Genomic DNA, 27,810 nt, shown 5'->3' on the forward strand with positions numbered 1-27,810 from the left:
GTTGCGGCCAACATGCAGGCCACCAAACCAAACCACGTTATCTTCAAGAAGATCTCCCGGGACAAATCGGTAAGTGGTACGGAAGTGAGGCGCTTGATGGAAATAATTTTTTTTAAGGAGCTTTTCGATGAATCAACATGAAAACCCCATAAGGTCAATGGAAACTATATGTCTATATTCCATCTCTGTCTCAGATGGATGATGAATGAGATATAAGTGAATGAATGAGTGACTTGCAGAAATACAGCTTCTCTTTGATCTCAACAAGACTTTAGTCCCAAGACCCTTAATTTTCTCCTAATCTCTCAGTCCCCAGCCCCTCACCTCCAATTTTACTTCTTTTCCTAGCTGGCCTTGAACCCATGACCCACTTACCATTTCAAACACTGTTTTGTTGATACCTGTAACTCACTCAGCTCTTTTTCTATCATCTCACTTACCTGCCTGGGGAAAGACCTAACACTGGATCAATGCAACTCTCTATGTTCTGTGCACCCACCCCAGCTGCCATGTTCTCAAAGCCTGCTGGGCCTCCAGGACCACTGGCTAAGGGAGCATCCCCAGCTGCTCCTTTTCTACCACCCTGCACTGCAGCTGCATGGCCACCGATCTCCTGGCACCCTGCATACTCGGCAGAGACGATGCCACTGTTGGCTCCATTAGGGGCACATTCGATGGTCTAGATGTGCCCATGAACTTCCTGGCCTTGAAGACCCAATGGAGGGCCTCTCTCCTCCACTCGATGGCTTCTTAGGGGCAGACAATCTAATGCAACATCATCAAATGCAAGCTGCGTATCTAATTGTAAATTTTCTAGTAGCCACATTAAAAAAATTAAGAAGAAGCAAGGGGAATTCATTTTAATACTATAATTTATTTAACCCAATATATCAAAAGAAAAACCCTATCATTTCAATGTGTGAATGATGGAGAAATTATTGATGATACATTTTACCTTAATTTTCTAAATGGTTGAAATCTGGTGTGTATTCTATTTATAGCACGTGTCAGTTTGGAATGGCCATATTTCAAGTGTCAGTGGCCACCTGTAACTAGTAGCTACCGTGCTGGACAGTGTGGATCTAGATCATTCTTCCGCTGACTCACGGCGCCTACACTGGGCCCAAAAGAAACTCTGATGCCTGTCGGGCCACACCAGTGAGTCAGGCTCTGCACGGGTACTCTCTGCCCTCTTGTGTTCTTGCTAAGGACCGCCACCCTCTTCATCAAGAACTCTGATCTTTGGGGTGACAGTTGGGTACCCCTCAGCCTTTCACTCTCCAAACTCTCTTCCAACCTGTGTCTTTCCAATGAACTTTATCCTGACTTCTGGCAAAAGAAGAGACAAACCACTTCTGCTGGATCATATCATCTTCTCACTTTTCTCTTCCTAAACAGACAACCTTTGACCTGAGAAATTTAGAATTGTTGTATCCATAATCCATCAATTAATGCCTCACATATTAGGATCATTTCAACTGCAACTCGTGGATGGCTCCGGCATGGTGGGCTGGGGCCCCAGTCCATTTCTCTGTGATTCTCTCTACTCCTCCCTCTTCCATGATCGTCATCCTCCAGGTGGTGGCAAGAGCACTGCCCCAGCTTCAGGTGTCTCACCCTCACTTCCTGCGAGAAGAAGGAAAAGTCCGTTGCTTTTCCTTTCCTCAGAATGAGGAAGCATTTCTCCAGCAGACTTCTCTCATAGCTCACTGGTCAAAACTGGGTCACATGCCCACCTTAAGCCCATCCCGAGACAAAGGAATTGGATCAGGCCAATCAAGAATCATCCTCTGTGATGGATGTTAGCTAAATTTATTGTGATTATCACTTTGCAATTTATACATACATCATTATGCCGTGCACCTTAAACTTATACAATATGTCGATTATAGCTCAATAAAACTGAAAAAGAAAAAAGAATCATCCTCTGGGGTGGCCTCCTCTTAGCACACAACATGGGGATGGTGGTGCAGGACACAATTGGTGACTTTTATCCAGGAAGATGGGGCATGTGGCTGTCGGGTGTGCGAGCTGCAGGTCAGCTGTCGCCTGGCATCATTCAGCCCCACTTCTGTACCTGCTCCTGTCCCTTTCTGCCCCTTCCAATTGCAGCAGAAGAGGTGCTGCTGCTCCCAGCTGAGGTTCATGCTTCTTGCACCCTGGGTCTCAAGGTCCACCATCTCCTTAGGGTCCTCCACCATCAGCCTCCCTCCGGGGTTATCTGCAGCCTCTCCCTCTCTACGTGTCCTTGGCTTGAGCACATAAACAAGTACCCACCTCATGCATCTTAAAAACAGTAACAACGGTGGTAGAGAACGACAAACTCCTCTTGACCCCGGCCCCTTTCTATCTCTCCTTCCTTCACCAAAGCTTGAAAAAGAAGAAGACATCTCTCTCCACCTGCCTTCTTCCCTCCCGTTCACTCCTCAGTCCTCCCTCCTCCCAACCACTAGCAGCTGCCTACCTGGCTCCTTCTCCACTTTGCTGCCAATGCAATCAAAGTCTCAGTGTTCTCCTCTGTCAAAAGGGCTTAATTCCTAGCTCACAGAGTAGTTGTGGGATTAAATGAAAATGTGCTGTCAGCGCACGTAGCTTGGTGTCTGGTCCACGACAAGCACTCTAAATGGCATTTAACTGCAGGCCTTTCCTCTGCTTCAAATGCTTCCACGGCTTTGATTCTTTGGGGGTCAGGTCCTGTGAGACCCTGTGAGACCCTGGCCTCAGTTCACATCCCCATTTGATGGCCATTTACCTTTAGATGAAACTGTTGTCAGTTCCAGAAGCATGCTCTTGGCTCTGGGCTTTGTACACGTTGAATTTTTTTCCCCAGAAAGCATCCTTTCACCCCCAGCGTACCCCAGGCCCATCCCGGTCCCTGGCTACACTGTCCTTCGTCTGTTTCAGCATCAGTAACACGACTAACCAAGAAGCCATAGGCATTCACTCCAGGGTACTGCTCTGAGGGGGTAGACGGAGGAGATGATTTAATACTAACAAAAATTGTTTTGAGTGTTCACAGAAATAAAAGCATGAATTCTAGAGGCTTAGGGAAGAAGAGGGCTAGCCAGAGTCCGTGTACTCACTCATTGGTGTGCTTAGCAAATGTTGATTAAATTCCTGTATGTACCAGATACTGTCCAAGATACTGGGATGGCTGAAAGATGGATGAAGGACAGAATTCTTACCATCAAAGCATTCACAGTCCCATGGGTTAAAGTGGTGAGTGCTGGTAAACCCGACCCATGTACCAACTCGGGTTGGTAAAGAGATCTTTGCTGCCAGGGGCATTGAAAATGGACAGACAGGACGAGGGCTGGGACAATGGTCATCTTGCCCCACCCACTACCCCCTGCCCTCTTCAGGGCATGGGTTCAGATTTATCTGTATAGATGCTCACCTGATAGGATCTCAGGGGATCCAGAACATCTGCCTCTTTGATTAGTCCAGAAACTCTTCTAACAAGGAGGAAAAACCTTTCATTTACAGCTAGACATGAAAGGCTTCACATGCAAATGAATAGGAGGAGCCTCATTTGAGTAGGTATAACATTCCACTAAAGTATCATCAATTAATACAAGTTTACCTGGTTAATATCAAACCTGGGCTTGATGGGAAAAGGTGGGGGGAATGAGAACTATCCTAAGGGTTGGGAAGAATTCCTTGGAGCGGATTTATGGGGCTGAGGAAAGATCACACCTTGCCTGCAATCCATCATCTCTGCCTAGAGCCGAGCAGGAAGAGAGGAAGTGATGGATGAGCTGCAGAGCCAGGCGGTTCCTCTTCTCAAGACTAGTCAAAATGTACAGTTGTTGCTAATTATATTTTTTAATGTTGCTGATTTTTAACACGAATACCTTAGTGTTCTTTGGCCATTTAGAATCCGTACCTGTCCTTTCCACAGGTGACCATCTACCTGGGGAAGAGGGACTACATAGACCATGTTGACCAAGTAGAGCCTGTGGGTAAGTTGAGTTTGGAGCGAGACTTTAATGCTGCTTTTCCTTTAAGTCATCAGACAAGAAGTGCTAGTTTTGCGTTTTTAAAAATCAGCTTTGTGTCTTGATTGTGGTGGTGGTTTCATTGACGTATACATCTATCAAAATTAATCAAATTGTACCTCTGAACTATGTGCCGTTTACTGTATAGAAATCATACCACAATAAAGGTGTTTAAAAATAAATAATAATTGGCTTCGCTAATAATCTAATCATTATTAGATGATTGATTATTATCTAATCACTGGCTGATTGAAAACAATTTTAAAGAGTGTGGGAGAAACAAAGGATTCATTTCTGGAGTATATAAAGAACACTTAAAAATCACCAGTCAGAAAAAAAAAATCACGAAGTCCAATTAGAAAATAGACAAACAACATGAAAAAGCATTTCACCAAAGAAAATATGCAAGTGGCGAATGAGCACACAGAAGAATGTTCGACATCATTAGGCACTGGGGAAATGCAAATTAAAACCACGGTGAAATATGCCCATCAGAAGGCTACAATTAAAACGTGATGGCAAGGATGTAGAGAAATTGGATTCCTCATACATTGCTGGTGGGAATGTAAGATAGAACAGCCACTCTGGAAAACAGTTTGGCAGTTTCTTTGAAAGCTAAACATATACTTATCATATGACCCAGCAACTGCATTCCAGGACACTTGTCCCAGAGAAATGAAAACTTTTATCCACAGGAAAACTTGTATGTGATTGTTCACAGCAGCTTTATCTGTAAGAGCCCCAAACTGGAAAGAACCAGTGTCTCTCAGTAGGTGGCGAAGGTTAAACATGCTGGGGCACATTGATGCCATGAAATAGTGCTCAGCAGTGGAAAAGAAGGAGCTGCAGATCCATGCAACAGCTCATAGGTCTCGAGGGCACTACGATGAGTGGGAAAAGCCAATCCCTAGGGGCTCTGTACTGTATGATTCCATTTACAAAGCGTCCTTGAGATGATAACGTCACAGAAAAGGAAAACTGAATTGTGGAGGCTAAGGATGGGGTGGGGGGAGGCAGCTGGGAGAGACCACAAAGGGATAGCCCAGAGGGAGAGCTTTGTGAGGAGGGAAGAGTGCTGCAACCAGACAGCAGTGGTAGTTCCGCAAGTCTCCTTGTGATAAAACGACTTGGAACTACACACACATTGTACCCATGGTGGCTTCCTGGCTTTGAGATTGTACTATAATTATCTAAGATGTAACAATTGGAAGAGACTGGATGAAGGGCACATGCAGACCTCTCTGTACTTGCAACTTCCTGTGTATCTATAATTACTTCAACTTGAATCGTTCTTTTTTTAAAAAGTGTGAAAGACTGGCATGTTTAGGCACAAGGATGAGAGTGTCCTTCAGCAAAACCCTTTCTGGAAGTTCATTTGGTAGTGTGTTATCAAAAGCCAAATTCAGTTCTACCATAGATAGAGATAAAGATTTATATGTAAGGATTTTCACTGCAATATTAATTACAATGTGGAAAATTGGAAGCATCCTAAGTGCCCTGACAAGAGGGGGTTAATGAAATAATTTATAGTGCATCCATTCCACGGAGGAAATCGTGGCCATTGAAATCACTGATACGTGTTACATGTGGGCGTACGTGTATGCACAGAAGTTTACAATTTATAGTTGAGTGAGGAAAGCAGTTAACTGAACAGTATGTGTAGCGGGGTCTCACTTCTTTAGTAAGAACAGTCATGGAGGTGTATATATGCGTGGAAAAACGTGCTGTGCTAACATCCTGACCGTGGGTGTCTCTGGGTAGTGGGGATGTGGGTGACTTGCTTTCTCTTTGCTGAGCTTCCCTTTCTAAGTCTCCTGTAATGAACATGGGTTCCGTGCGATGTGTATACACATACACGCTTAAAGAAGCCTCAGGCTCTCCTGTGTCTCCATCCTCACTGTTGTCTCTCTTTCGGTTTAGATGGTGTTGTGTTGGTGGATCCAGAGCTCGTGAAGGGAAAGAGAGGTGAGAGGAGCCTCTCGTCCTCCGTGGGCCGGGGGTCTGGTCCGGCTGGCTCTGGGAAGGGGGCGCGGCACGTGCACTCTCGCTGCCAGGCCCCTTCGCCCGCGTGCCCTCGTATAATCCTCAGGACACGGGCCCTGTCCGCACCAGAGTGCATGGGCCCCATCTTTCAGATGAAGTGAAGATGGGGGAGCTGCTTGTCCTCCTTCTGGGCAGATGGAGCCCAGAGCCCTGGGCCGCTGGCCCTGTCGTTCTGTGCTGGGCAGACCCAGGAGGGCTCCTTGGTGGGTTTGTCTGAAAAGCAAGGAATTGAGGCCGCTGGAAGGCCGAGTTGTTCAAGCGTCCTCTGTGGTTCTGGTCCATGGCCGCACAGCACCCTCAAAGATGGCAGCTGTGAAGCGTGTGGCGAGCAATTTGGTACTAATCACAGTTGTGTACACTGAGTGAGCGCACATTCGTGTTTTCCTTAGGATAATGTCACTGACTCAGTTCCGTTCTAAATATGCCTTTCAGAGTGGTTGCTACTGGCAACCAACAAGGCATTGTTCCTAACCCTGGATATGCCACGGAGAATATCGGGTGTAGGGCCGTCAGCGTCAAGGGGACGAGGCAGAAAAGGGCTGAAAATCGCCCCCCTCTGCTGCCTTGTTTCCTGCGTGCCCTGCTCCTCTTACACCTGGAGGAGCCTGGTCCCAGCCCGGAAAACCCACACCCTGGGCCAGGAAAGCGCTGCCTGTAGAGGGGGGTGTAAAGCTAGGTGATCTCTGAGCAGCCACCTCTGACAATCATTGATGGAGGATAAGGGAGTGATGAGTGGCTCTTCTGAACTTAGCGGCGAGGGCCAGTTATCTCTGGGGCGGACACAGACAAAATCCTCAGTCAACAGCTACCGAAGACTTTGGGGTCCACTTCTGCATGCTTTCCGCTCAAGAATAATGCACCCTGGGTGGTTTTATTTACCACATTAATAACGGGTGTAAACAGTCCATCCTCCAAACGTGTAGTTTCATTTAATTCTCTTCGTCCACTAGGGGCATCGTTTACATCTGTTTAATCACACTGAATTTTCCCAAGTTTTGATTTAAAGGAAGTTCAGTAAGGTCCTGAGCAATGTGAAAAGACAGATTTCCACTCGGAGTTGACTTCACCTCTCCTTCTGATCCACCAGCCCCGGCCAGCTCCCCTCTCAGGCCCGCGTCCAGCTCAGGCCCACGTCTGTTTTGCCCCTCTTGTGCTCTGTCCCTCTGCTTCTTACTTTCACTCTCAACTCCATCCAGGCCTCCTGCCCTCAGGACCAGGCAACCTCATTCCTGGGTCGCTGAGCCGGTGGGCCAAAAGGAGGAGGTGGGAGGATGGGGAACCAGTGCAGTTAGGAGGCAAAATAATGTGGCTCATGGAAGGAGCTTCCCAGCCCTCCAACATAGCCCTTTAGAGCAGTTAACACAAGCCATAGGCAAGGTGCTGGTTCTCCAGAAGCTTGTGGGCCAGTGGGGTGGTAAGGCTCTCAAGTCCGCCCCCTCCAGCTGCTGAAGGTGCGATGCCGAGACTGGCAGGCAGTGGCAGGGTCTGCTCCAGGCCCACTCGGCCCGGGCAGGGGCGCCACGCCGACCCCCTCCGTCTCCATTCCAGTGTACGTCTCTCTGACCTGCGCCTTCCGCTACGGCCAGGAGGACATTGACGTGATCGGCCTGACCTTCCGCAGGGACCTGTACTTCTCCCAGGTCCAGGTGTTCCCTCCTGTGGGGGCCTCAGGTGCCTCCACGAAGCTGCAGGAGAGCCTGATCAAGAAGCTGGGGGGCCACACGTACCCCTTCCTGCTCACGGTGGGTGATACCCCTCCCCTCCACTTCCCAGCCTGGTCCCCTCACCACGGCACCTTGTAATGGGATGGGCAGCGAAGGAAAGGGGCCAGGGTAACGACTTCACATTTGCGGGCCTTCAAATTGTACCCTTGGAGGAAATTCTAGATTGCACGGGCTGTGATTGTCTTTTTTTAAGTCCTTGAAAATAGCCTCCCAGCCTCTGAAGTCACCGTTTCAACCTACGGTTTAAATATTTCCCTGTATCCGACCACCTAATTATACGTGCATGTTATGCCTTCACTTGCTCATCTATAAAAAGAAAGAAGTGCTCCTCAGTTGGCCCGGAGGAGTTCCAAGCAGGAAAGAGTCCCCTGTGAGACCGGAGATCTTAGTGAAATAAGATGTCTGTAGCCTTGAGCACAGCTCAGTGGGTCATCCTTCTCGAGGCCCAAGTCTCTCCTGCTGGAATTTGGCTACCCACGGGGTCAGCGTTCCTGTCTCTGAAGACTTGGGCCTGAACTCGGTGTGGGGCTAGCTGCTGCTACCCTCTTCACTCACGTGTTTATGGTCTTAAGATGATATAGTCCTCCAAAGTTATATGGTTCAGCCTTAAAAGGGAAGGAAATTCTGGCACAAGCTACAACATGAATGAAGCTTGAAAACATTATGCTAAGTGAAAGTCCCAGTCCCATAAGGACCGATAATACTGTGTGGTTCCACATGTATGAGGGGCTAGAGGAGTCAGATTCATATAGACAGACAGTGGACTGGCGGTCTCCAGGGAATCGGGGGTGGGGATTTGGGGAATTAATGCTTTGCGGGTACAGAGCTTCAGCTTGGGGTGATGAAAAAGTTCTGGACGTGGGTGGTGGGGATTATCACAGAAGCATAGGAATGCACTTTAATGCCACTGAGCTGTACGCTTAAAATAGTCAGTTTTATGTTACGTATATTTTATCACAACCTTTTTTTTTTTTTAAATCACTTAAAGATTTGTGGTCCTGGGAGTTCCAAGTGACATAACTTTTTGGAGATATGGTGTTTCAGAACCTTTAGATTGTGATTTTGACCTGATAATTCTTTTCTTTCTTTTTAAAACTTTTTTTGTTATTTTATTTTGTTCTTTTTTGGGGTTTATTATTTACTTTTTTAATGGAGGTACTGGGGATTGAACCCACAACCTCAATGTACGCTAGGCATGCATTCTGCCACTAAGCTATACCCTCCCCTCTGACAATTCCCTTTTGAACAGTGTGGCCTATGGAGTGAATTGAGTAAACCTGTGCTAAGGCAGATGAAAGCTATTTATGTAGCCTTGTTTATAACAGCAACAGAGTAAAGACCATTTGATGAAGGGCAGACAACAAGGGGGACTGGCTGAATTCAATGTGCTGTTTCGGTGCCCTAAAAATTGGGGTGCAGAATGACACCTCAGGGCATGGGAAAATGGTCCTATGCGTCCAGAGCAGGGTTAGGGTTAGTGACATGAGCAAACCAGATGGCAGGACGTGTGCGGCATTTGGTCCCATTTCCATAAAACACACACAGGCACAGACACGTTTGTGTGTCTGGGTGACATGGGCCCCTTGGAAGGCTGTGTTAATGCCACTCCAGGTGCTGGGAACGGACGTGGACCTGTTTTTCTTTTTGCTTCTCCTCATTTTTGTAAGATGAGTGTGTAATATACATGGAACAACAGTCTGAAATCAATGATGTGTTGTTTCTTTCCACAGTTTCCTGACTACTTGCCCTGTTCGGTGATGCTGCAGCCAGCTCCGCAAGATGTGGGGAAGGTCAGTTCCAGAAGAAATGCCAGGGAACAGAGGGGAGGGTGTAGCTCAGTGGTAGAGTGTGTGCTTAGCATGCATGAGGTCCTGGGTTCAATCCCCAGCACCTCCATTGAACAGAAAGAAAGAAATGCTAGGGATACATTCATTCCTTCAAAAGGCTTTTTAAAATAGTCTTTTATTGTGGAAAATTACAGACATGCACAAAAGTAGAAAGAGTATAATGAGCCTCTTACTTGTCTACAAAAACCAAATGACAAGTAAGTACAGGGCCCGTCCGAGGACAGAGACGTCATGGAGAACAAGAGGCTTGTGAGAGCTCATGGGGTTCCTGGTGGTGCTTGTCCGGGGTGTCTAAGGAAGGCTGCTCCAACAGGGCAAACGGCTTCTTGTCCTCGGGGAAAACCTTCCACGCAGAGGGAACTCCATTCATGGTGTGTTCTGGTGGCAGCACAGAGGCTGCATGTGGAGTGGGGGGAGCAGGGGTGATCGTGGAAGCAGGTCAGAGAGGACTGGGGAGGGGCGGTCAGGTCATGAAGGGCCTTGTAGACCATCAAGGGGACCGGGACTTTTTCTGAGTGAGATTGGGAGCCACTGGCGGGCTCTGAACAATTGGTTCTGACTTGGGTTTCCAGAATCGCCCTCTCGCCGCTGAGCCGTGAGCGAGCTTGGGCCGAGCACGAGCTCTGAAGCAGGGAGGCAAGGGGGCCGAGTGTGTGCAAGACAGTGGTGACCATGGTGGACCCAGGAGGATGGCTGAGGACAAGAGGAGGGAGGTGCGGGGACCAGGGCTCACAGGCCTGAGGGAATCATGAGCGAAGGAGCCAAAAAATTAAACAACAAAGGAAGCGAGGGCAGAGGAGGGCAGGGCTGTGCCTGGATTATGGCGGGTCCAGGGCAGTGATTTTCAACGTGGGGGTCCTGCCCCATGCGTGGCTTGTAAAATCAGTGCAGTGGATCAGGAATGGCAACTAAGAAAAACAGAGCAGCAGGAGGTACAAGAGAAGGGAAACCTCAGAGTGCATTGCACGCGGCTCGGCTGAGGGTTATTTCACGAGGGTTGTTGTCCGTGTGCGCATCTGTTTACCGGGCCGCGCCGTGAGCTTTGCTTCTTACTGGGCCGCAGCCTGAAACACTTGAACACCACTGGGCCAGGAAAGCAGGGGTGTGGGCAGCAAGGTGGAGGAGGTCACTCGATCTGAATGGGGGACCCTGTACCAGCCAAAGTGCCACCCTCCCCCCATCCCAGGAGAGGAGGGGGTAGTGCAGCGGGTGGGGAGCGTCTGCCTCCCTGGGGACCTCGGGCCTCCCAGCCGAAAGGCCTTTGCGGTGGGGCTAGGAGAATACAGAGTTGGTCAAATATAAAAAGAGAGAGAAAACCATTAGCGTTTCAGAAAGAGGGACGATCACGTGCCCAGGGTGGACAGGGACAGGGTGTGGCTGGGGCAGGGAGCAGCCGCCAGTGGGAGTTGGCGGTGGGGGCAGAGCGGAGAGGTTGCATGACTAACAACCCCAGCTGATGGTAGGTGATGATGTGTATTTATTTTCAACCCAGATTTTAGAGTTGTCGCAATTCCACAGTTTTGCAGAACCAGCAGGACTGTGGCTTACATGCTACTGTTGACCTTGGGGGCAGCTGGGGGGCCCCCCGCCCCCCCGCGTGTTAACGTGGGAGAGGACTGGCCCCATGCTAGAGGAATTTGTGCACCAGCTGAGCGGTGAAGGTGCTGGCAGATGCATGTGACATTTTTTTATTTACTTAATTTAAAAATCAGGAGGCTTCACTCCAAGCCCCACTTCCAGCATCTTTTCAAAAGTTGGGAGAGCTGCTGGCACCGGGTCCCCGGGGCAGCTTGGCCACAGTTGGCTGTAGCCAAACAGCAGCTGCCCACTGGGTCAGGGCCTTGGAGCCCCAGCACGGGCGCCTGTGGACCCCTGATGGCCCTGTGGGCTCGGCGCCTGCCCCCTGCTGTAGGCAGTGGGCCGTCAGTAACGTGCACGCAGGGTCACTTCTGAGAAGGACAACTAAATGGGGGGTGGGCTGCATGCTGTGCGAGGTGGTGGGAGGCGAGGACCAGCCAGGGTGCGTGAGTCACGCTCTGCAGCTTCTGGAGAGGGGGCACCTTCTGCAGGTGGTGCCCCTTTGTCTGGGGCCTCGGCTCCTGGGGCCTCTCCTCGTGCTAATGCCATTATTTCATCACTAGCACCCTTCAAAATCCAGTCTCGATGGCGCAACCCTAAAAACAATATGGTTCAGACAAAGAAGAGGGTGCCACGTAACAACCCCCGAATGAGGTGTGACCCCCACCCCAGCCCCAGGAGGGAGGTGCTGACCGCCGCCCTGCCTGTTCTCTCGCTCCCTGTAGTGCTGCGGGGTCGACTTCGAGGTCAAAGCCTTTGCCACAGACAGCAAAAACACTGAAGAGGACAAAATCCCCAAGAAGTAAGAGTGTAGTCGTGGGAACGGGTGAGGGGTCGGGGGGAAGGTGTGGGGATAAGACACCACCCTCGCTTTACGTCTGAGAGATGAAATCTCCCCACAGGGCCAACGTGGCCGAGGGAACGGGGCCTCGGCAGGTCAGGACCATCAGGACAAACTGTCCACACTCAGGGTGGGGCCAATGGCTGACCATCTGGCGGGAAAAAAAAACAAAAGAAAATGACAGGGGAGTTACAACCTCAAGGGCTCATGTAAGCCCTTAAAAGCCCGCAGATTCCCTCTTTCTTTAGTTTTTGTAATTTCTTTATTGTGGTAAAATATACCTAACATGAAGTTTACCATTTTAACCATTGTCAAGTGTACAATTCAGTGGCATTAACTTTATTTTATTTTTTTAACTTATTTTTTGGGGTGGAGGAGATAATTAGGTTTACTTATTTTTTTTTTAGAGGAGGTACTGGGAATTGAACCCAGGACCTTGTGCATGCTGAGCACACACTCTACCACTTGAGCTATACCCTCCCCTGTTGGTGGCATTAAGTATATCCACTCTGCTGTGTGACCAGTTACAGCACTCTCACTGTGTATAGCTCCATCTATACCCCAAACCCTGTCATCACCCCAAACAGAAACTCTTAAACAGTTTCTTAACAGAAACTGCCCGTTAAGCAGTGACTCCCTTTCCTCCCATCCTCCCAGGCCCTGGCGTTCGTTTTCCTTGTTCCTGAACAAGGTTTCTAACTGCGCCCTCAGCACTTTCTCCTCTTACTCAACATGCACACCAAGTGACGCTCGCGACATTGCGTCACCCTGGTGGAGAGCTTGGAAGCATGTCACAGAGCCACACGTGCCCACATCAGTGTCCCCTGAGAGAAGGCTGAGCCAGGGTCCTCACAGGGTGAGAGGGACCCCCTGGGAGCTGTCTGGCCCCATGCCACTAGCCAGGCCCGCCCCCCAGGCTTGGTCCCACTTCTGGTCCTTGTGGGGTCCGTGGGTGCATCCCCGAGGAACCCCAGCCTGAGGATGGGAAGGGGGCCTGGAGGACCATCCTGAGGAAGCCCAGGCGCTGACCCGGGAACCGTCTGTGACGCCTTGTCTGCAGGAGCTCCGTGCGTCTGCTGATCCGGAAGGTGCAGCACGCGCCGCCCGAGATGGGTCCCCAGCCCCGAGCAGAGGCCGCCTGGCAGTTCTTCATGTCCGACAAGCCCCTGCACTTGACCGTCTCCCTCAGCAAAGAGGTGAGTGTCATGGGCCCTCAGCGGTGGGTGTCCTGCGGGCAGCCAGGTGGAGCCATAGTTAAAGTACCAACGTTTGAAAATGACTGGCTTTTTTCATCATCTGCAGTCAGTGAAGGTGACCCTTAGAGCAGAAACTGGCCTGCATTCCCCTTGCCTTGGGTCCCGACAACTGGGGAGGGGCTGGCAGTTTTCATACACCCCGGGCCAGGGCTCTCTGCCCCATCTCTGCCCCCCGGGACCTCCTTACTAGTGTGGCACCAATGGGTGTGGTATTACACACTGTTCACTTCCCCACAGACTTGAGTTCTGCAGTCACAGTGAGAAGGTGACTGTGTCCTGTGTGAATGTCATGGCCAAAAAAGGTGGAGAACCCCTGGCCAAGGCTGCTTCTGGTCCCTCTGGTCAACAGATCGTGCACACATGTTGGCAAGAGCCCAGCAGACTGTGTATGCATGCGTGTGTGTGTATGTGTGTGCAAGGACACACCCACCTGGGCCCAGGTCACATGGCGTCACTCCTGAGCAAGCCCTACCCCTGAGCTCCCTCACTGACTTCCCCTCATTTCACTCATTCTGCCCCAAATAACCTCATGATTCCACTCGGGACCCCCGGAGCTAACTCTGCAGGACTCCTAGGACTCGAGTGTTGGGCCCAGAGCCCCCTTTATCCACCTCAGCCTCCCGCAGACCAGGCAGAGTGTGCTCCAGGCCCTTCTCTGCAGGAAACATGGTGCTGTCACCTTGTCTTCCTTGAAAGTGTGGGATTTCAGCCTCTTTCACTCCAGTTGAAGGACTGAGATAAATTTAGAAAGACGTAACCACACTCTCTTCCCCTTTTCTGACTCATCTGCTAACTTTTTCAGATCTATTACCATGGGGAGCCCATTCCTGTGACGGTGACCGTGACCAATAACACAGAGAAGACGGTGAAGAAGATTAAAGCGCTAGGTAGGGCCTGCTGCTCAAAGCTGGATGGCAGAGTCTTCCAAAATTTCCCAACCTGGTAGTATTTCCCCAGGGTCTCTCCTCTGGTCAGTAAGGCCCTCCTGGGTCCTTAGAGCTGTGTGTTTGCCTCTGTTGCCATGACAGCAGGACCTCAGAGGAGGAAGGCCCTTCAGTGTCATCTCCTGCAGCCTCGTGCCCAGCTTAGGGCTGTCCTTTGTACCCGGACACATCCCCGACAGGCCATTTTTCATCCTTCCTTGTCACAACTTCCTGGAGGGGCCCCTGCACCAGGTCTCGGGGGAAGAGTGGGGAGGTTTCTTTCTGCAGAGGGTTGTGGTGGGGGGGGCCCTGGGCTCAACTGAGCACATAGGAAGTGCTTGGTAAATTGTAAATCCCCACCGTCCCTGCTGCTACTGCTGTCACCATGACGTGATGGCCGAGCCTCCCGAGTACTGCAGGAGGGGTGCCTCCCACGTGCTGATCTTAACACACGTCCTCAGCCCAAAGGGCATCAAAGTGCAGGGGATGCCCCTAGCTCTTGGGCTTACATGGGTGGCATAAAAAAGACACAATAGAATGACCTGGGAGGGATACCTCTGCGTTCATTTCTCACTTGAACACTGGATGACTGAGACAAAGTTAGAGTTACAGTGTCTTAGAGTGATTGACCATCCTGGGTTGACCAGGACCAAGGACACAGGACTTTCAGTGCTAAAACAGGGCCAGTCCCAGGCAGACCAGGATGGTTGGTCACCCTAAGTGTCACACACACTTTCCTCTTCCCCTTTTGTCCGTCATCGATAAGTCTCAGGGATCTGATACATGCATACTAGAAAATTCTAGACTTTTCTTGATGCTACTATACATGTTTAATTTATGGCTTTATTTTATGTTGGTTTAGTTCATATGCTTTTAAGTCTTTTTAGGATCTGGTGTTATTTATTTAGCATGTTGTATGTGGTGTCCAATAATGGTATTCTGTAAAGCAGCAGGATTAAGAAAGTATCATTTGATACTCAGATCTTAAATTATTTCTCAAAGTTTTATGAATCCTAACTTCAAAGCTCCTAATTTTTGAAAGAAGCTGTTAAATTTCTGAAGCAAGATGATGAGAACTTTCTGTAGACCCAGCACTGTGCTGAGTGCTTCACACAAATTTTTTCTTTTTAATTCTCAAATTTGATTTTTAGGGAGGGGTTAATTAGGTTTGTTTGCTTGTTTGTTTTTGGAGGAGGTACTGGGGATTGAACCCAGCACCTCGCGCATGCTAAGTATGCGCTCTACCACTTCAAATTTGATTTTAATGGATATTAAAAATAACCTTTTAAATCATGACAACAATCATATAAATTAGATGCAATGATCACTCCCATTTTGCTGATGGGAAATTGGAGGCTTAGAGGAGCTCAGTAATTAACCCCACAGCTGATGGCTAAGCTGGGATTTGAGCCCAAATAGTCTAACTCCAGGGCCCACCCTCCCATGCTACACCCATGAATCAATCCTGTGCTGCCTCCTGATGGTTTCCAGCTTGGACGCCCGGAAGGAGATGCTCATTAAATGAGACAGAGAATGTTGGAGAGGGGTGCATCTGGGGAAAGAGAGCAAATGGTGAATTCTGGACACTGGAAGCTTGTGTACCTTGGAAAGGTACCCAGGGACGTGCCCATGAGCTCAGCAGGCAGGAGAGGTCCCCAGGAGGCAAGGTTTTAGGAGACTGGCTCATGTGCGGCTGACACAGAGCAGGTTGTTGGTGAACGGAGGTGGTCTGAGGACAGATCAGAAATCTCAGCCTAAAAGCTACACCTGAGCGGTACAGTCAAATGGCTGTTAGAGAGGGAAGACCAACCGTGTCCACGCAAAGCACCATGCGACACATGGGGACCATATCAAGTCACCCACCCCTGTCCTTCTTTTGCAGTGGAACAAGTGGCCAACGTGGTTCTCTACTCGAGTGATTATTACATCAAGCCGGTGGCCACCGAGGAATCACAGTGAGTAGCCGGTTGGGGTTCTGCTTCCTGGGCGGCCCCAGCTTCTTTGTCCTGTTCCCCTTTTGGTCATCGCTCAAGAAGGAAGGAAGTAGAGCACTCAACTCCCTCCCCCACTTTTCACTTCTTTCCCCTTTTCTCACTTCAGGGGCTGCAAAGAAAGTTAGCATCTCAATTCTGTTTTCACTCCCAAGAGTTCTGAGAGATGGGACAAGCTAAGGAGTGATGGAGAGGAGACAAATAAAGGTTGACATGTCACTGGGACCTGTTGGAACTTTCTCTTGATCCTTAAGTTTGTAGGAGTTTGATGCTGTTTCTGCCCCCGAGCAGATAATCAAATGGTCCGTCGGGCCAGGCGAGGGTTCTCTACCTTTTGATCTTCTCCTCAATTTGAGAATCTGGTACCAGTGACAACTGGATTAGAATGTTGTATCAGTTCTCAGCCGGTTGTCGTGAGTGACTTTTCTCCCTTTATTAAATCTAAAGCAACTAGGACTCCTGGGATGGCTTCCTTATGGTAGAGGGTGAGACGTGGCTGAGTCTGCTCCGTGCTGGGCAGTCAGGTTCATCTACCCCACAGGCTTCTGGGGTCACACCTCCCCCCAGAGAGGGCGGTTTGGGAAGGTCTTTCCTCTTTTCTAAGCACCGTTGTGTGCAAAAAGTACTTCCACGGTTAGAGAAAGATGGGAGGGATGTGAGGAAAGATGGCTGATTCAGCAGGAGAACGTTACATAATATTTAAAAGGCGCTTTTGGGATAAACTATTACTTAAAGCGGATCCTGACCTAAGTTTAAGCGAGGTCTAGATGGGAGGGAGGGAGGAAAGAACCGTAACTCACTGACCGCCTCCTTGGGGCCAGGCCTGGGGTCTGTTCTACCTTTCAGTCTGCATCCGTGCACATGCTTGTGTCCTCGGAGTCTTCCTAGTTCACCTTTTGGCATATGCCCAACAAAATGGTCCCCGACTGAGTTTTCACCTAATATATCCCACTATCTGGTCCTCTCTTCAGCTCTTGGGTACATTTTGGACCAAAGATTCCCAAGAGGCTGGGAACCATCCTCAGATAGCCTCAAAGGTGGGAGGCAGGGAGACTGAAAGCTGGGGCTTCTGGGGCTCTGGTGGGCAGGCCTCCCGAGAACCAGGTCAGACCTGATGCCTGGGCTGCTACCCACCAGCCAGTGCCGGGTCCTGAAGCAGTAGGAGGTGGCCAGACTGGGCTTCGGCCCCAGGGCCTTGGCACCGGCCTTCGGCAAGCTCTGCTGTAGGACCGGCCATCATCTAAGCCAAACCCCAGGGGCTCTTTCTACTACAGTTGCCTTTGCAATGTAATTTTTCTGTCACTCTGAGGCCCAAACCAAGCTGATTAAGAGAGGTTCCACCCACAGCCTGATGCAAAGATGTGGGCTGCCTTGGGCTCAAGCAGGGTTCTATAAATGGCATGCTCGGAGCCTCCTTACACACGCAGTTGGAGGTGGGAGAAGTTACACCAGGGAGATGGAGTAGGGGAGCTTTTCCGAGGGTGGCAGTGACGCTCCCACTCTGTCTCGGAGCAGGCTGAGGAAAGGGCCCGAGGCTGGCTCCTGGGCAGTGTTTTCGGGGCCCTGCCTTCTCCTGGCTGGGCACAAGGATGGAGGGTGTGCCAGGAGCATGGACACCGGCTGCTGGCTTGCCTGGGCTCTGCGGTCAGAGAGGACGTGAGGCTGTTCGGTTGCTCTTGGCACGGGCCTGGGGTCAGCACATGGCTGAGTGGCAGAGCCAACTCTCCGGCTTCAGACACTGCTCAGTGATCTGGGGGTGCTGCCCACCTTGGAGAGACCAGGCTGCCATGTGCTCAGCTGCATCCCAGGTCCCCGGAGCCACCCTTTGGTAGGGGTTCCCTGTGTCTGTCAGATGCTGGGAACCCACCACCCAGATGACAGTGGAGGAGACCCCGGGGAAGAGAGAGCCTGTGCCTTGAACCCAAAGCCACCCAGTCTGCACTGGGCTGGGCACATGCTGATCCTCCAAACAGGGACAGTTTTCAGTAACAGGTGACTCCAGCCTGGGCTTATTGCTGGCAGTGGCCAGATGGCCCTGCAGCACACCACAGGGTTCAGGAAGTCTCAGGAGGAGACTGGGTGTGGTCCCCGATTCTTGGGCCAGTCGGTCTCACCTCACCCCACAGAACATTCTAGAAACTCAGCAATTAGAGCAGCTGAGGGACTTGAGGAAATGTTCTAATGTTGCTGCCGGCCTGACTTGAGACGTTACTAATGCTGTTCTCCTTCTCATAAGGCAAATGCCCAGGCACCGGAAGTATCTTTCCAATGAGTTGCAAGGAACGTGGGTTCTGGAACATGCTTGATGGTAGACAGGGCCTTGTGGGGGCAATGGTGGCCTTAAGGCTGAAAGGACAGTTAGCCAAATCTCCTGTCCGTCTTTCTTCCTGCAGTGAAAAAGTGCCACCAAACAGCACTTTGACCACGACTCTGACGCTGGTGCCCTTGCTGGCTAACAACCGCGAAAGAAGGGGCATCGCCCTGGACGGGAAGATCAAGCACGAGGACACGAATCTGGCCTCCAGCACCATGTGAGCCCCGAGCCCCAGGGCTGGGGTGGCTCTGGTCCCCTCCCCTTTCTCGTCCCACCCCTGGGCCCGCCGATGTGCACCTGCAGCGTGGTGGCTGGCGGACTGGAGCACAGACTCATTGGCCCAAGCGGGGACCCCATCCCACCCCCAGTGCGACATAGCCGTTCCAGCCATGGGCTCTGGAGACAGCCTTGTGCCCAGCCCCAGCCCTACTGCTCACCATCCGGGCCGCCCTGGGCAGGTCACTGGAGCTGCCTGAGAACCTCAGCCTTCCCGTCTGTAGAGTGTGGGAGCCGGCAGCTCCTTCTGGTAGAGGGGTTATGAGGATGTCAGAGAATTCATGTAAAATGCAGTGCCTGGCACATGGTAAGTGCTCCAGAAATGTCAGCTCTCGCCTGAAAAAATATCGTTAGCAAGAGGAGTGCCCTAAGCATACACAGCTGATGATGCAGCTGGGGACACGAGTCATGGAAATGTCATTTGTTCATTTCCATCAGAGAAGGTGGAGAACAGGAGGTCCTGGTGGCCGCAGGTGTCAAGTACATGTAAGTGAAAGTAAGCCCTGATCGGCTGCTTGGCTCAGGGGACCGCGGGCTGAACTGAGCCAGCAGATCCAGTGAAAACTCGAATGAGGCTTCTGAGTCAAATACCCCTGCCACTCCCACTCCCCTCTGAGGCTCCGTTCTGGCCGTGTGTCTGCTGGTCAGCCCAGAGTATCTGGGGCAGGAGCTGCCACCCGGGCTCGAGGCCCTTCACTGCCAACCCCTCTCGTGATCCACGGCCCCAGTGGTCACCTCCAGGTGACGCCATCCAGAAAAGGCTCTCGTGTTTGCCCTCCGTGACCTGGCAGCTCCGAGAGGAACAGTGGGGTCAGTGACCATTGGGCCAAAAGCAGGATTGTGGGAGTCAAAGGATTTTCTGAGGGTTTTGTGCCACATTGTGTGTTAGGTCCCTAGCACGTCTGTGAAGGCCTGGGAGAAAGACAAGCAGGGTGACTGAGATCCCAGAGGCAGGCACTCAGGGTGTAGTGGTCACAACACCCACAATGGTGCCCTGCATTTGTAAAGATGTTTGTGGTTCGTGGAGTATCTTATAAACCCGTCAGTCTCTCCATGCTTTTGTGAGGAAGGTGAATTTATACTCATTATGTGGATAAGGAAACTGAGATTCTGCCAGAACGAGAGGCCCAGCCAAGGTCCCCAGGTCAGTTAATGGCAAAGTCCACCCCTAACCCCAGGTCCCTCGTTCACCCAACTTCAGGGCTGCCTGCCAGCGCTCCAGCCAGAGGGGTCCACAGCAGAAACCGGGCAGAACCTTATCTCCCTGAGAAGATGCCCCCACCCGAGGAGGGGGGTCGATTCATCCTGTCTTTGTTTCCTGCTGCTCCCCAAATCCTTGTTCCTCTTTTCTGTCTGAGCAGCCTGAAGGAAGGCATAGATAAGACCGTCATGGGGATCCTGGTGTCTTACCAAATCAAAGTGAAGCTCATGGTGTCCGGGTGAGTGTCCCCGTCCCAGTGCTCTGCCTGCTCTGTCTTGGCCTTCAGCAGTCTGAACGGTTCCTTTCCTGAGTGACTGCGAGACAGAGAGCAGGAAAGGTCCACCAAGTCTCCCGATTACCGGGCAGAGTCCTGGAGAGGCTCTGTTTGCCTAGTTTCACAGTTCCCTCTGCTGTAACATTATGGGCAGGAAAGCAGAAATGCAGCCGGCGTAATACGTGCACTGTTGGTGCCACCTGGCAAAAATGGGTGTGCACGTGCTCACGTGTGGGAGCTGACACGCACAGAAAGGAAAATCAGTTTAGTGTGTCATTCAGAAAAGGATGGTGGCTGTGAAGTGAACTCTTCGTTCAGCTGCCTCTCAGGTGGGGGGTCCACCTACAACGGGGAGGCCTTTCCTTCCCTTCCCAACGTGCAGTCACAAGACTGAGGAGTCTCCTCCTACAAGAGCACAGATATCTCAGAGTTCTGAGGAAATGGTTTTCCATTTTCTATGAAATCAATTTCTTTCATTAAAAAAAAAATCTTATCAAAAGGGAAAAACTCAAGTTCTCATTTTCCTTTCCAAATTCCATTGTCAAAGGCTCCAGACTTTTACTTGATGAGCCTTGGGTAGTTCGGGCATCAGAGGCGAATTCATGCGTCTGTTCTACAAGTCTAAGTGGAGGAAGACTTCCCCAAATCTTGGTTGGGGCAGCAAAGGAGAACGTGGGTTGATTTTGCAAATTCCGTTAACACGGTGTGTATATTTGTCGTGTGTTTCAAAGTATATTCTTTCATATTCTCTGAGAGGATCTGAAACAGGGTAGAGTGTAGCCATCCAGCTAAGTGAATAACAGGTATTTCACGGTGACCTTTGAGGCCAAGAAATTCTGGATCGGGGTTTATTCTTGAACATTAGGTCTTGGACCTAACTGGTTCCTCTTTTTAACTAATTCACTTGAGAGATGAAGTCAAAGTAGAGAGGAATAGTTGGGGTGACTACAAAGGGGTACAAATATCCTGAAAGCTGTGAGTGAGGGACGTGACTGGGCTGTCCCCCGCCTCTGAGTGACGGGAAGTCAGGTCATGATGCCACCGTGGACACTCACCACAGCCCTGTCTGCTTTTGTGTTTCCTAGCCTTCTGGGAGAGCTCACCTCCAGGTAAGCCTCGTCACCTGCCTTCTCTGCTTGATTCCAGGATATTGAAGGGGACAAACCTGGGGTTCAAAATAGTGATGGTGAAATTCACTTTCCCGGCAGTCATGCTCAGAGGTGTTAGGAGACGGTGCCCCCTGCCTCCCGGATGCTCCCTGCCCACCTTGGCTGATAGGTGTGAGGCTGTGGATGTTTCTTTGTGACTGTAGCTGGGCCTGCACCTGGGCAGGGACATACACATACACACATCCAGAAAACTGGCACTCTCCATGCAGCTGCCTGTGTGTGTGTGTGTGTGTGTGTGTTAAAATACACACAACGTGAAGTTGACCATTGTAACCACTGAAAAGTGTACAGTTCATTGGCATAAAGTGTATTCAGCATGTCACCACCATCCGGCCCCTGTACATTTTTACCTCCCCAAAAGGAAACCCTGTACCTATTAAGCCATTTCTCCCATTCTCCCCTCTCCCTGGTCCCTGGAAACCACTAATTTGCTTTCTATCTCTGTAGATTTGGCTAATCTGGATATTTTATATTAATGGAATGAGACAATATTTGTGCTTTTGTTCCTGAGTCTAAGCTGGTACTGCTTGCCACATGACAGGACAATATATTAAGACCTGAGTTTTTGGGGCAAGGAATAGCAACTTTGTTTGTAAAGCCAGCAGGCCCAGAAGATGGTGGACTAAGGTCCCAAAGAACCATCTTGCCTGAGTTAGAATTCAGGCTTCTTTTATACTAAAAGGGAAGGGAATGAAGTCAAACATCTCCTGCTTCCGCTCAACCACCGGAAAGGATATGTTAATTTCTTCCTTCCTGCAGTCAGTCCCAGGTGGGCCAGGTCAGGATGTTTCCTATGAACTAAAAAAGGTATTTTAGTTTAATGCTCATTACCTGGGGGGCAGGGGTCTCAGAGATGAGCCATTATGTATAACTTAAGCTTATAGGCAACGTCCCCTTAGTGATTAACAAGCAATAGAATACAAAGGTTAAAGTAAAAGAAACAGATCCAGTATGGAGTCAGATCTGTTCTTCCCTATTGCACTTTTAGGACTGGCTTCTTTCACTTGGCATCATGTTTTCAAGGTTCCCGCTGTAGCATGTGCCAGTACTCTATTACTTTTCATGGCCAAGAAATATTCCATTGTATGGAGGGACCACATGTTGTTTAACCACTCAGCAGTTGGTGGACACGTGGGTTGTCGTAAATAGTGACAGTTACCTTTAAAATCATGCACAAAGAGGCAGCAGGTAAGAAATGTTTGAGGCGGGCATTCAAACATAGTCCCTCACTGACTCTTACCATCTCCCCTCACTTGGAACTCAGGGTACGCACACCTTCTCTCCTTGACCCCATTCACACAGGGGTCTGTCCAGAGCACCTTATCAACAGATGTGCTTTGACAAGAAGCAGTAACCCTGGGGCAGGAGGCGGTGGGTCCTTATGGAGAAAGGAGTAACTCTTGTTTTCCACCCCAACTTCCATTCTTCTTGTGTCCAGATTTCCCCTCTGCCCCTTGTGACTCCTTGCCTTACTTTGGTATAAATTCCAAGTCACATCAAGGCCCTTTAGCTTCTGGAATTTGGTGGACCCTGCCCATCTCTGTTCTGCTCTCCAGCAAGAGACCGTGTGCCCGGCCCCCAACACGTCAGACTGACACAGATTTAACACGTAAAAAATAGTTACATTTTTGCAAAGGATATTTTTCGAAACTATCCTTTCTGCAGGATTTCACCTCTCCTCCACCCACAATAACACGTCTCAGAAACTAACAACCAGGAGGAAGGGGGACCTAAAAATCCCAGCTGCCCCAGCCTCAAACAAGTGGAGTTTCTCTACCACATTCCAGGGACTACATTTAAAATTCCATCTTGACCACTTCCTGGTGTCTGGTTTGTTTTGTTTTGAATCTCTCGGAGTCTTCCTTCAGCTGGGGCCTGGGGATCTTTCCCGAAGCTCCACAGCCAGGGCTCTTGGCTGTGCGGTTTACAGCTGCGTGTGTTCTCAAGGCTCTGCCTTCTTCTCTTCCAGTGAGGTGGCCACTGAGGTGCCGTTCCGTCTCATGCACCCCCAGCCCGAGGACCCAGGTCAGTCCCTCATTGTCTTGGCCTTCTCTATACCACCTGCCGATGTATATTTAGTCACTGCCAGTCTCTCCTGACCGCATCTCTGAGCACCGGCCCGGCCAAGTGGCTGAGATTCTAGGCCATCTTCAAGGTGCCCGGGCTGCCCAGAAACGAGTGCTCGTCGTGGGCCGGGGGCTTGTCTACCTCCTGTGAGTGTGTAGGGGGCGCAGCATCCCTGCCTGGATGAGGACCGTCTTGTTAGGTCTTATCAGGAATGATTTAAAAGCAGAAGATTTGCTGTGAACAGACCTGGACTTAGATTTAAAGAAAATTTGTATGAAAAATAAATTGGACAGCCTGAGGCTTTTGCATTTCATTTGGAAACATTAACAGGCATTTGGAAGATGATGAGTCTTCCTGCCAGTGGCAGTTGTGAGGAGAATACAGAAGATACCAGGAAAGAGGGGCAGGCTGGGTTCCCAGCACCCTGGCTCCTTTGAGTTGTAAATTCATTGGCTCCTGTGTGAACCTTAACAGTAAATGAAGCAGTGGTTGTGCAACTCAGTGAAAGAACTAAAAAACACTGGACTGTACACATAAAGAGGTGAATTGTAAATGTGAGCTAAATCTCAACACAGTTCTTCTAGAAAAAGATAAATGAAGCAGCAAAAATAATATAGGTGCAATCTCAGAAATTCTGAGGAAAAATTCTCCACTGGCTGTTAAGGTGGGTTAGTTGACAGGAAGGAAAAATGGAGCTGTATGAATGAGAACTCTCCGTAGTTATGGTAATTAAGACTATTTTAAGTCAAAGTGGTGTCAACCAGCAGGGTTTTTTTTTCTTATGTTGTATAAAGAGTTTTTCTATATTGATAATGAAATGATATTTGAACGTTAGAATGAGCCCCTATATTCGTTGTGGATTTGCCTTAGAACTATTTTGTCTCAAAGTATCTCTTCCAAATATTTTGGATTCAAATACTCAGTGTGCTTTGCCAAAACCTTCCCTTGGGGCGAAAAATACAGTCTAACCATATTTTTTTAATTCATTTATGCTTGTATCATTAAAACACTATTTTTAACTATATGAGATTGAGATGCATTCTGGTCCCTTTCAAGGACATTTTAAGAGGCTGTTTTCAAACTGTGACCTGGGGAGATATCATAGTTGATGTCAGATTGTTTTCTGGAGCTGTGAACAGGCTCTATGACTTCACTGGGGGAAGTGGAGTTACTCCTTTTCTGGGTATGCTGTTACGGTCCTTACATGGAACCTATCACATCATCATGACTTAAACAATGATCTTTTATACCGTGAGATCTCAGGGAGAAAGGACAAATCACCCAATGGCCTCAAAATTCTGGTTTCCAGGGATATGTGAGTCACCTAGTTTCATTCACAGATGCATGTGCACATCTTCCCTGCCTAGTCCCCGGCTCCCTGCGTCCAGACGGATAGAGTCTAAGCAGAGAAAGCATAAGTTGGAGTTCAGGAGCCCTGCCAGCACCGGGGGCCATGTAATTAGCACATAATAAGCGCTGTAGCAATGCTACCAAGTTTTTATTGTCCCCTGTCAAGAGCATCCATACAGAATGCAGGGTGTTGATTGAATTCTCTTCAAGGCTGATGGTCTCATTTAGTATAATTTTATGCTTAGCACCGTGGGGGTCCAGGATGGTTCTTGTGCAGGGTGTTTTGATGAGTCAGCCTCTCTGAAGGTCCCCTGTGGTTAGCAGCCCACACAGACACTTCTCTCCGGGTGGTGCTGCCTTCCAGATGTGCAGGAGAGTCAAGGACACCACCACCACCTCCGTGGTGCTCCCGAGAAACCCTCTGGAGTTGTGTAACCTTGCTTAGCTGTTCCTGGCTCACCTAGGGGCGGTGGGGGTGGGGGGGTTGGGGGGAGGTTTACACCAATACTTTACTAGGTGGGTAGCAGAAAGCTAAAAAAAAAACCCTCAAAACCAAAAAAAAAAAAGAAGAAAAAAAATAAAACACCTCTCAAATAATTTGTAATTACTCAGTCTGCAAAATGTACGTGAAAATATAACCCAGCCCTCTGCCCAAAATGTCAATGCATTAACGAGAAATCGGGGAGGCGGAGGCGGGTATAAATTAGGAATTTGGGATTAGTAGGTACAAACTACTGTGTATAAAATAGATAAACAACAAGATCCTACTGTATAGCACAGGGAACTACAATTCAATAGCTTGTAATAACCTATAATGAAAAAGAATATATATATATATATATATATATATATATATATATATATATATATGTATGTGTAACTGAATCACTGTGTTGTACTGCATAAATTAACACAACATTGTAAATAAACTATACATCAATTAAAAAAACAAAATTTTTTTTAAAAAACAAAAAAATCCCTGAGGGGCCCAGGAGTGGTTCTCAAGCTTCAGTGCCCACCCTCGCCACTAGGGGTGCTGGTTAAGCATTGAGTCCCAGGATTCACTCCTAGTGGATGTGGAAGGTTCCAGGTATGGCCTGAGGTGTGGGTCATAACAGCTCGTGGGGACAGGGTCCAAAGGAGGCATAGAGAGAAATGCTTTGAGAAGAGAAGTGCGCCATCAGAGGGGGTGAGGCTAATCAGGGCAAGTGTCCTAAAGGTGAGGCCACGGATGGTTCTGTCTGGGGAGATAAGGGTTGTGGTGGCACCTTAGAAAGGAAGTGATGGTCAGAAATGCAGGGAGAAGGGCCCTGTGAGCGGGAGATGGCAAAGAAGCAGGAATTACATGCAGTTCTCATGAAACGTGTATATCTAGGCCTTTTGTGCCTCCAGCTATAAAGTCACCTAAAGAAGGAAGAAAATTTCCAGGTGCACAGAATTGACACTAATCCATCTCTGTCTCTGCTTTGTTCCATGCTCACAGCCTCGGCCATGGAAAGGTGAGCAGTGTCCTGAGTGTCCCCTGTCCTGCTACTTCCTCCTCCACTGCTGTAGTGTGAGAGCCCTGACAGTTGTTTTGTGTTTTGTTTTGTGTTTTGTTTTGCAAGTGCCTGACTTAAGCTTTGATGGGCGAGGCATCCGCTGCATCGATGGCTATCTCCAATAAACAATTGCCAGCCACAGGACTAGGTAGCTAAAAGCCAGGTGTCTCTCCCCACTGAGGCCCCTTCGTGTTAGTCTTGCTTGATTTCAATACGAGATCATTTGAGCCACTTTTTTTTTTCTCTTTCTGCACTTTCAATTCCTGCTCTTATGTTTTAAACTCACCAATAAAGAGTGAGCCCTGGAAACCCTAGGCCCCCACCCTCAACCCTGATAAAAGCAGAACCCCAGGCCTGTGCTGTGCTGTCTCTCCACCCCGACCTTGCTGTGTGGCCCCAGGTGTGCTGTGTCTTTTCCAGGTCCTGTAAGTAATAAACCTTTATTTTCTCAAAGTTTCCGGATGGTTATTGCTGAAGGGCGTCTTGTAATCATAATAAGAACCAGAAGGGCCAATCCAACCACAACACTGGTTATTGATAGGCTGAGACCCGCACAAAACAAGCACAAACCCCTTTTTTGGGTCTTTTCATACACACACCCCATGTTCTCAATACTGACTTGGGTCCTGGTTTTTCTTTTGCTCCCTAGTACTAGGGCATGCACGCTCGCATACACACCCAGACACACACAACTCATACAACATACACACGCTTATCCTGGGCATGTGTGTCTGCTCTGTGGGTGCCTTCATTTTCTCTTCTTTTCATTTCCTAAAGAGCTTCTGCATGAAAAGCTACAAGGAGAATGGCATTGTGCTGTGTTCCTTCACGTAGGAAACTCTTGATCAGTTCCTCTGTTGCGAAAGGATGATCAAAGATCTTGTTTTCCTCGAAATGTCACTGCAAGCTTCAAAGAACATGCCATGATCAAAATGTTCTTTGTTTTATTTTAGTTTTCAGGATGAAAATTTTGTTTTTGAGGAGTTTGCTCGCCAAAATCTGAAAGATGCAGGAGAATATAAGGAAGAGAAGAAAGACCAGATGGATGAGTGAAGAGGTCGGCCCAGGACGTGAGAAATGGGGTCGTTAGCAGCGCGGTAGCAGCGCCCCACAGTTAGCCCTTTAGTTATGCTAAATACCAAAGTGTGGGTCTTCTTCAGAGAAATAAAGTTTGTCTGTTCTGTCCTGGTCGTGAGTCAGGCTGACTTGTTGGGGAGGCTGTGATGTCACCAACATGGAAGGAGCGGCCTTTGGTCCCTGAGTCTGGGGTGAGGGGCGGGTGGCATCTAGAAGGAGGCTCAGCACAGGCCCATCAAGGCGAGAAGGCGTCTGGAAGTCAGTATGCTCACCTGGTGGGCCTGGTGTGTCCGGCTTTCTTCAGGGGCCCTGGGGTAAGCTGTTTCCCTGGAAATTTGGA

General features: G+C 49.4%; 1 protein-coding gene across 1 annotated transcript; it reads left to right on the top strand.

The window, feature by feature from the left end:
• On the top strand, nucleotides 1-27,575 carry SAG (S-antigen visual arrestin). The gene is made up of 15 exons (XM_031452437.2): nucleotides 1-69; nucleotides 3,902-3,962; nucleotides 5,919-5,963; nucleotides 7,590-7,783; nucleotides 9,496-9,555; nucleotides 11,916-11,992; nucleotides 13,092-13,227; nucleotides 14,090-14,174; nucleotides 16,093-16,165; nucleotides 18,595-18,732; nucleotides 20,153-20,230; nucleotides 21,352-21,375; nucleotides 23,405-23,460; nucleotides 26,336-26,351; nucleotides 27,347-27,575. Exons 1-15 carry the CDS (start codon nucleotides 13-15, stop codon nucleotides 27,444-27,446), a joined length of 1,200 nt encoding a protein of 399 aa, XP_031308297.1. The 5' UTR covers nucleotides 1-12; the 3' UTR covers nucleotides 27,447-27,575.
• The last annotated feature ends 235 nt before the right edge of the window (nucleotides 27,576-27,810 follow it).

The sequence above is a fragment of the Camelus dromedarius genome, chromosome 4 (assembly GCF_036321535.1).
Source record: "Camelus dromedarius isolate mCamDro1 chromosome 4, mCamDro1.pat, whole genome shotgun sequence".
Taxonomy (NCBI): domain Eukaryota; kingdom Metazoa; phylum Chordata; class Mammalia; order Artiodactyla; family Camelidae; genus Camelus; species Camelus dromedarius.

Excerpts from the sequence above, each read along its gene's own strand:
- SAG (XM_031452437.2), top strand. The coding sequence starts at position 13 with ATGCAGGCCACCAAACCAAACCACGTTATCTTCAAGAAGATCTCCCGG. Across the intron at positions 3,963-5,918 it reads TGACCAAGTAGAGCCTGTGG|ATGGTGTTGTGTTGGTGGAT; the intron begins GTAAGTTGAGTT and ends CTTTCGGTTTAG. Across the intron at positions 5,964-7,589 it reads GCTCGTGAAGGGAAAGAGAG|TGTACGTCTCTCTGACCTGC; the intron begins GTGAGAGGAGCC and ends TCTCCATTCCAG.